The following is a 9526-nucleotide window of genomic DNA, read 5'->3' on the forward strand; positions in this document are numbered from 1 at the left end:
ATACATTTACTTTAATTTTGGCGTAAAAATGTATTTTATATTATTATTATGATTATATTTTATTACGTTTTTTACTCCAAATATGTAATGACAAATTTGCACTATATCACTCGCTATCATATAAAATGCAATTTTGTTTCATTGCAAATTTATTAATTTAGTATAATTTTCTATTTTATTAAGGAACTATAGAAAAGACTAGAAAATATATGTTTAATAAAATATTGGTTATTCTAATCAGAATTCAGTTTTATTTGACTAGATTATATTTATTTTATTTATGATTAATTTTATATTATCTGCATCTAATTTACCAAAGTAAATAACTATTTATTAATATTTCCATAATAAAAATTAGAAACCTTTTTTTTCTTATAACAATGAAGCAATAATAGTTAACAAGTACAATATTATTTGTAAACATAAAAATTAATTATAAAGAAAACATCTTAATACACTGATTTATAAGCTAGTATCTACCAAGAAATGTATGTTTATATATGTTGTCAAACTACTTAGACTGAAATTATGTTTTAATGCTTTTATTTTATTTGCATATTTATCTTTTGTTAAAGCTTGTATTATATTTATTTATGTCTTTTGCTAAAATAGTTAAATCTCCTATATTAAACTTTATACCTAGTCACTTTGTTTTAATATTTATTTACTTTTCCAAAGACTTATTTATTGTAATATTTTTATTAGTTCAATAAACATTATTTAAATATAAATATATATTTATAAATACATATACATGATATTTAATGATTTTCATGTTTCCTTATCTATGACTAAGCAAAATATACCAAATAGTAGAAATAATATTCCCATCATTGTTCCTGAAAAAAATAACAAATAAATTATTATATTTTAACAATTAATATTATATTTTTATCGTAAATGTTAGATAAAATTTGAATACTTTTGTTATGCTTTACAACTGTGTATATATATATACTTAAACCTAAACTGTAGCAATAAATAAATATTTATACCACCCATAGCATATGTTTCCATGAATTTAAGTGAATAAACATAAAATTGAGAGCAAATAAATAAGTGTATCTCAAGAAAATACTTGATTTCACTAGTTTCTCTAAGTTTATACTTAACACAAAACAGTTGCAAAGTAATATTGTTTATAAAATAATAACCATAAGTTTTTACATAAATTATTGTACTAACTACAAAGTAAAATTTCCACATATGTATAGTATGGTATTAAATAATAATAATAGGACAAGATAATTCAATTGAATATAAATATTTGTTAAGAATGGAAAGTATTTAAATATGATTGATACAATATTATAGAATATTTTCTGTTAAACTTACGAAATTTTGGCTTTTCCTCTCCAATTAAAGTGCCTACAATTGATGTACTAACAAACGATACTCCATTTGCAATAGGAACAGCCAAAGATATATCTAAAAACATTGTTTAAAAAAAAATATATCTTTATTTATTATTTTCATATTAATGTAAATAAATATATACTATTTCACCTGAATATTTGAGAGTAAAATAGAATAACAAAGATCCACACTGGTTGATGATAAATGGTACCAAATACTAAAATATAATAAATTTATAAATGTATTAATGTATTTTAATAAAACAAATCATTGAATTCATTTAACATGTGTATGAACTCACATTCCAATTAGTTAAGTGATCAGTGACTTCAGAAATAAAGTTCAATCCTTTATTTCTTTTTACTTTATTAGTTGCAGCTTTCAGAAATGGATTTGTACCACCCCATAAAATTCCAACAATAAACAATTGAAATATTGTATCTATAACAAATAATCGTTTTTAATTATTCTATAATTTTAGCATATTACATTTCTTGAGTCACAACTCGCAAGTACATACAATTTACAGATACCTATAGATTATTGTTGTTTATTGCCAATTGAACATATGATATACTTTGATCACTACAGCTCTATCAAGTTTATATACAATATTAACAAAATAAATAATTCAATAAAAGTTTCGAGTGATATTTATTAAACTTGAGTATGAATTATGATTTTCAATAACAATTACCGAGTTTATATCTAATTTATAGTAAGTTCAGTTATAATTACTCTGTGCGTCGTACTCGGATTGTTATTTTTAATTGTAATTCAAAACAAGTGACCAACTAGCAATAGTATAAAAAGGAGGGAGGGCCAGCCCGCCAGATATTTTTTTATAATAATGTTTAATAAATACTTTTTGAACCTAATCTTATATTATTTAAATGTTTTATATTTATAGAATATTGGTGGAAGGCCAAACCTTCCACGAATATGAAATATTATAAATGCAAGACTCCTTCCATAAACAGTCAAATTTACGCCTATGCGAAATATCTAGTAGGTATACATATATATTTTTAGGATTTTCAAAATCTTTCAGTTCATATATTTGTGGTACCAGGATCATCAACTACATACATTAAAATTATTATTATACACACGCATATGGAATATGGATATATGAAATACGTTTAAAACTCTTATACCGCAAAAAAAACTAATTACTAAAAAAAAGAGTAAAAATGAAATGTTCATTATTGACATTCTTATGCTTTATTAATTCTTTATGATGGATATTTATTTGTTTGATGCCGTTCCCTTGTAATATGTATTACTTTAATTTTGAAGGTACAAGAGTTTTTTAATCAACTAATTATGAGAATTTATAGTCCCACTACAAACGGTAGATCCAATTACTAGTGATTCATGGTTCTACAACCGTCATTGAGAATAGTTTAAATTACATTAAACACAGTTTTTCGAAATCCTTAATTGTTTTTTATATTTTCTAACTGTTTGTACTTTTCAGTTCTCATAAACATCGTAGGTGTGTTTTTAAAAATAATCATTTTTTTTTTTTTTTTGGTGTAAAGATTCAATAATTACTCTATTTTTCACAATTAGAGGGTCAAAATTAAATTTTGAAGCAATAATATATAATAAACATACACTTTAAAACCACATAGGCTCATTGAAAAAATCAAATTAACAATGTTTGAGTTTAAAAAAGATAAACAATACTTGTGTTTTTTAGCTCAAAACAAGAATTTTTATAGTTGTTGAAGAAATGCATATATAATGCTTTTTTTCATTATTATTATTATGTAGGTGAACCATTTTTTCCGAGATATATTGGAATGTTTAGCTATGGTCTATCATCTACGAATACTGTGAATTCATAACATTTATACCATAAGACCCTAGGTCACACGTACTTGGTGTTATGTGTTCAGTTGTTTAGTAAATAGTTTACAGACAAGAAATAAGGCATCGATAAAATAGTAATAATGCTCTGTCCAATGGCGTCGCTAGATACTTTTATAGGAATGGCAAACTTCATAAAATATATACTAAGCAATTTCTCTGGTTTCACTCGGGGAGTGTAATTTCGTCATATCGGAAATCCTACATAGGCATGGTTATGGATTTTACAGTGAACTTTTACGTATTTCCCAAGTGTGATACAAATATATAACAAGAATGTGAAGAAAAAAAAGGCCTTAGGAGGAAAGCAAATCGCCCTATTCATCCCTTCCCTGAGGACATCTCTAGCTCTTTAATCAACTTGAAATTAATTATAGTGGGCAAGGAACAACGAAAATTGTAATATTTGTTTAGTATACAACACCTGGTAGATGTCTTTTAAGAGGACATCATACTCGTATACAATGTTTTACATAGGTACTTCTCCGCCTTTCTCTTAACTGTTTGGGTTTGGCCATTCTTGCCCTAAACCTCCAATCGTTTCGATTATTTTCTATATCCTCCACGCACATACCAACGATCCTCATATAATTTTTAATCGTATCCAATCATCTCTTTTTTGATTTTCCTCTTCTTCTTTTCCCTTCAACGTTCATTTTCATAACCACTCTTATTGCTTATGTTTCCCTCACCTCATCACATGCCCAAACCATCTCCATTTGTTTCTTCTCATTTTGTTTACTATAGACGCTACACCAATACTACCTCTCGCATATTCATACCTTATTCTATCTTCTCTCGTCTTCATACTATGATTCATCAGCTTCATTCCTCAATAATTCTCACATTCCTGTATGCTACCTTTGGTTTTAAATATTGGTATAATAAAACTCTTTCTTCAATCTTTAGCCATTTTTCCCTCTACTAACAATTTCAAGATCACCTTTAAAGATCTTTCAACCATTCAATGCTTACATCCCCTAAAATTGTCTCTCAACTCTACAGGCACTCCATCTAGTCCTATCACTTTTTTCTTTTTTACCGCCATCTGCGATACCTTCACTTCCTCCTCACTAACAGAACATTGCGTTATGGGTTTTTTAAACTGTGATGTTTTACACGATCATAACTCTCTCAAAAACAAAATTATCGCAAAAACCTTACAATAAGAACAAATTACGAATTCCTCTTTAAGTTTTCCCCGCGGGAGGGGGGAGAAAGTTGAAAACGAATGGACACGTGACCAAGGACCGTGGTAATTTGTGTTCTAAAAAATCGCATAACAAGACACTTGGAATCTAGTGCATCGTTTAGGTCCACGTGTGATAAGACAAGGTGTGATCTAGGTACTCGTAACACACCATTTTAAAATTCCAGCGTTCGGTATAAGATCAAGTAAAATATATTTTCGCAATATTAACACATAATAATAATAATAACAATAAAAACGTGTTACACAAATGATAATGACTAAAGTTAAAACGAACAACACATTACGTATATTACAACGACGTCATTTTACGCGATCGAGGTGTGCGCGACACGGTCGATCTACGAACGGGACTACAACAACGCGGGGCACACGCGCAAAGACGTGCGGAGGATACGGGAAACGAGGGACACCGCGGCGGATGTTGAAACGCGCGTCGGACCGGCCGGGGGGACGCCGTTCACTCGGATCTTCTTCTCGCAGCCGTTCACTCGATCTTCTTCTCGCCGCCATCTTTCTTGGGCGTCAACTTGCGCCGCAGCTCTTCGTCGGCCGCGTTCTGCGCGCCCACCACCTCCGCGAACTCCCGGTAGTTAGCGTTCACCTTCTCCTCGTGCTCCTGGTCGTCCACCCACACGTCATCCGGCGTCACGCCCTCGCCGTACACGTGCACGTGCCGCGCGTTGGCCGTGATCACATCATCGTCCGTGACCGGTATGAACCGCGGCGGTATGAACGCGCCGGCCACTTGCCGGCCCTCGCTCACGATGAAATTGTACGTGGCCAGCGCCGCGTCGATGGGCAGCACCACTATGTTGCACCGGTGCTTGCGCGCGGCCGCCAGCACCACCGTGTCCACCTGGCGGCGGTACGTGTCGTCGCCGACGCCCAGCACCACCACGGACGGCGGGGGCTCCAGGTGGAACAGCAACGACAGCGAGTCCTCGGACACGTCCCGGTCGTCGTTCACGTACCACGCCATGATCGAGTTGGAGAAACACACCACCGGCCCCAGCACCATGAAGTTGTTGTTTAACCGGAACCCGAACTGGCTGTACCCCGATATCATGATGCCGTCCCGGATGTTGTTGTTGTTCAGCATGGACACGTAGGTCTTGCCGTCGTTGTCGTACGAGCCCACCCACCGGCGTCCGGTCGGCCGCGTCCACCGGTTGCGCGCGACCACCGCCGCGGCCGCCGATCGTGCCGCGTTTCTCAACGACATTGCGCGGGGTTTTCTACTTGCCGTTGACCCTTAACTACGAAGTGCCCCTACGCACGCACACGCACACCTTTCACGGGCCCTCCTGCTACTCACGTCACGCAATAATACAGGCACATCATACGAATATCATTTTTAATTAAAAAACCATACCTTCCATGGCCGCGGCGGTGTGAACGTCGGTGCGAACCCCGGACGAGGCTGCGCGATCACGCGGAACGGCTGGCGGCCGGCGGAATATTTATCTATCCGTTCCGGAACGTCGTTCGGTCGTCGAAACGCGGTGCAACAATGCAAGCGGTTATTGCGAATTATTACGAAACGTAGTAGTAACGATCGATTACGATACAGCTGTCCACGGATCCCTTCGACTTTTCCCTTATCACGTCGTCGGACGAGTCGTGTTCCGTGCCAAGGAGGCGTATCACACCTCGGCGGCGATCGCTTATCTTCCATGTTGTCGTCGAATCGTGCTGATAACCGGGCCCGGACGCGAAATTTTAAAACATGTCAACAACGTCATAGTTATTAGTTCTTCGCAAATTCATTATAATTATACTATTATACGATAATTTAACGTTCAAATTTCAATGCAAAAGTTTTATGCTACCATGATCGTTATCATTGTTACAATTTGTTATCAATATTAACTTATTATCATATATCTGATATCTGATGGTCGGATGTTTAAATGCGCCGCGACTTGTTTTAAAATTTCGCGGCCCGGACGATCGAGTGTGACCAACAGCGGCGGGCCCACCGAAACGGAGCTGGTTCTTACTCGACAAATAAACGTATTGCGCGCGCACGAGTGGCCTGATAACCGACGATATCGCTGTTGTATTTATTTGGCATTCGGTCCGCGCGAATCTACCTCGGATTCGTTGCGAAATACCCGTCGGTTTTTCGCAACACCGGATCCCCGTCTCGCGCGACGACGAGCACCGCGTCGAGTCCCGTCCCGACAGTAAGTGCACACGCCGAAATCGAACGTGACGCGCTCGCGGTTCCCGGTGAACGCCGCCGTCCTTAGCCCGAGACCGCGGCCGGACCCGTAGTCCAGTCCTGACATTGCAGGTATCCTCGGCGTGCGTTGTCAATGACCCAGTAATTAATACACAATAGTGTCCTAGAGACATCTACACACCGCGGCCGTTGCGTACGCGTTTCGCTCGTGTCCTCGGAATTATAATAATTGCTGGATTTTTTTCATTATTATTATTATTCGTTCTCTCTCTCTCATTCTCTCTCTCTCTCTCTCTCTCTCTCACACACTCTCTATCGGACTGACAACGGTAATTATTTCGATTTCGCAAGGTATTTTTTTTAAGGTTTTTGCGCCACTGCCGCAGTGGTCGTCTCTCACGGAACGTATTAAGTAATCCGTGATCGAACACTCGTTTTCAGAATCATTTTAGTGCGTGTGTCGCGGTGTATGGCTCGTAAAAACAAAGAGAACAAAAACATGGCCCTTTCGACCGCGCTCAGAGACGAAGCTGACAGCAGCGAAGACGATTACAGGCGCAAACGGGATAAAAACAATCAGGTAACTTTTTTTGATTGTCAATCGCATGTGTTCAGCGTTGTTGATGATTTATCGTTAATCTGTTAGGCGGTGAAAAGAAGTAGAGTGAAAAGCAGAATGCGTACGCAACAGACGTTGCAACGTGTGAACCAATTGAAAACCGAAAACGACATGCTCGAGGAAAAAATTAAACTTTTAAGTAAAGAACTAGGATTTTTAAAAGAATTGTTTATGGCACAAGCTGGTAAGATTCATTGATCAATAATTATTTATTTTACCTAGTTATTTTTTAATTTAACTACTTATTTATTTTGGATTTTTCTAACATTATATTTTAGGAACATCACAAATCGAACTTCCCAAATCTGTTGACCTAAAAACATTACTGAGTGATACTACATCGGACATATTGGATAGCGATTCAACAAAAACTCCATCATCCTCATAAGTATAATACAAAATACACATATTTTTTTGGGCATAATATTTATACCATATTATAATTACTTATTAATCATAATGATTAAATAATTTTTAAAATATTTTTGTCCCGGGCTCAAAGAAATATATATTTATTAGGTTATAGAATTTAAACAGTGCTTAAATTGTTTTGTTCGTCACAAAAATGTTTATTCAATTGTATGTACATTGTGCAATATTTATACTTATTTTTCAAATTGTTTTGATTATGTGATTTGACAAATATTTTAATGTTTATTACTTGTAACAATGGAGTTTTCATTTGAACAAAAGTTTTCCTGATTTTTATCACATTTTAAATGAAAAAGACAATTGTTAGTGCATTTAATTCTTTAGAGATTAGTGTGTTAAAAATGACTAGAGTATATTTTTGTCTTATGGTTTTTTTGCTTCAGGTTGTGTACATATTTTTTTACACTAGATTTTATTGTTTTCTGGATCATCAACATATAAACAGTTAGATAACAAATCCTTTCATTTTAATTTCCATAAAAATAAGTTAATTGAATAAATTATATATAAATTAGTATTCAACCAACCCATACTACTTTTAATACAGTATTATCTATTATGATGCAAGACTTGAAGTCTGGTATATCAATGTAATATGTTCTCTTATCACATTGCTGTGTAACTAATTCTTCCTAACTAGTGCTCGAGTGAATCTGAAGTTTGATTTATTGTTTGTATCAAAGGTCAATTTTTATCAAGTGTTTTTTATTATTATATTATTTTATAACAAAAGAGATAGTGTTTTATATGAACATAAAAACTCATAACCTACAATGGATGTAATTTTTTTTCTAAGATAATGAACCATAATAATCATAGTTATCGATTTCAACATAAATACTTGTTATTGAACTAATAGATAATTAATAAATAAACTATAGGGTAGTATCAACACTTCAAGTATATATTTGTTTACATTTATTTATTGTTCAATTAAAAGTACAGTGAACTAGCATTGACTATATGTATATATCTATTCAATGCTTAAAGTGTGCACTGTACAAAAATACTTTCTATATTTAAAACTTTTTATGTATGTTATTGTTTGTTGACCTATTGTGACATTTTAAGTGGTTTAATATTGATTAAGTTACAATTTCAAATCACAGATTAATTAATTAATAAAAATTGAACTTCAAAATTTAAATAATTGAAAAAAATTAATTGCTGGTATTGGTCTATGTTAGCCTAATGTTTACATCACTTATATGTAAAATAGTATGTAATGAGCACAGTAATATAATAAAGACTAATTGTAATTTAATATAATCTAATATAAATGTACAAACAATTATTTTTTGTTATATTTAACAAACATCAAAATTATGAAAATATTTTAAACGTGAATATCAATATTCACCTTAGTACTTAATTATATCTCTTAAATTATATCAATAATATGACCTTTTAAAAAGTTAGTTAATATGTATTCTTTATATGTATTTGGTAGGGGAGATAACTGAATTATATTAACTTAATACTCGGATTGATAGTATAAGAGTTAGTTCCTTCTTTGTAGATTGTTATAAGTGTCTTCTGTCTTCATTTATCTCTATTTAAATATACTATTAAGATAGGAATGTGTTAACATTTTTACACAGGCCCTCTGACCTATTTGGCCGCTATGTTATACAAACAAATATGCTGCTCCCCTCCCCACAATTTAATACCTGAGCACTGTCCAGAATTTTCTTAAATTTCAAAAATGTTATTAAAATAATTTTGAGTTATTGTTTATAACATGTTTTATATTATGTTAACAATAATAACTATAGAAGCAATTATTATAATTTTTTTTCTGAGATTTGATTTAAAATACTGCCCTAAATTTTCAATCACCCTTGTT

At 33.6% G+C, this 9526-nt stretch overlaps 2 protein-coding genes across 2 annotated transcripts; one reads left to right on the forward strand and one right to left on the reverse strand.

Annotated features, from left to right (window-relative positions):
* Nucleotides 1–731: 731 nt before the first annotated feature.
* Nucleotides 732–6980, reverse strand: LOC112693825 (transmembrane protein 234 homolog). The gene is made up of 5 exons (XM_025569063.1): nucleotides 5817–6980; nucleotides 1658–1797; nucleotides 1507–1573; nucleotides 1336–1428; nucleotides 732–839 (listed from the first exon to the last, which is right to left on the reverse strand). Exons 1-5 carry the CDS (start codon nucleotides 5821–5823, stop codon nucleotides 772–774), a joined length of 375 nt encoding a protein of 124 aa, XP_025424848.1. The 5' UTR covers nucleotides 5824–6980; the 3' UTR covers nucleotides 732–771.
* On the forward strand, nucleotides 5060–7711 carry LOC112693823. Its single transcript, XM_025569062.1, has 4 exons — nucleotides 5060–5549; nucleotides 7071–7209; nucleotides 7276–7432; nucleotides 7527–7711. Exons 1-4 carry the CDS (start codon nucleotides 5158–5160, stop codon nucleotides 7634–7636), a joined length of 798 nt encoding a protein of 265 aa, XP_025424847.1. The 5' UTR covers nucleotides 5060–5157; the 3' UTR covers nucleotides 7637–7711.
* The last annotated feature ends 1815 nt before the right edge of the window (nucleotides 7712–9526 follow it).

The sequence above is a fragment of the Sipha flava genome, unplaced genomic scaffold, assembly GCF_003268045.1.
Source record: "Sipha flava isolate LNK unplaced genomic scaffold, YSA_version1 118_pilon_pilon, whole genome shotgun sequence".
Lineage (NCBI taxonomy): Eukaryota > Metazoa > Arthropoda > Insecta > Hemiptera > Aphididae > Sipha > Sipha flava.

Excerpts from the sequence above, each read along its gene's own strand:
- LOC112693823 (XM_025569062.1), top strand. The coding sequence starts at position 5,158 with ATGAACCGCGGCGGTATGAACGCGCCGGCCACTTGCCGGCCCTCGCTC. Across the intron at positions 7,210-7,275 it reads AACGGGATAAAAACAATCAG|GCGGTGAAAAGAAGTAGAGT; the intron begins GTAACTTTTTTT and ends TTAATCTGTTAG. Across the intron at positions 7,433-7,526 it reads ATTGTTTATGGCACAAGCTG|GAACATCACAAATCGAACTT; the intron begins GTAAGATTCATT and ends ATTATATTTTAG.
- LOC112693825 (XM_025569063.1), bottom strand. Across the intron at positions 1,429-1,506 it reads TTTTACTCTCAAATATTCAG|ATATATCTTTGGCTGTTCCT; the intron begins GTGAAATAGTAT and ends CAATGTTTTTAG. Across the intron at positions 840-1,335 it reads AGAGGAAAAGCCAAAATTTC|GAACAATGATGGGAATATTA; the intron begins GTAAGTTTAACA and ends TATTTTTTTCAG.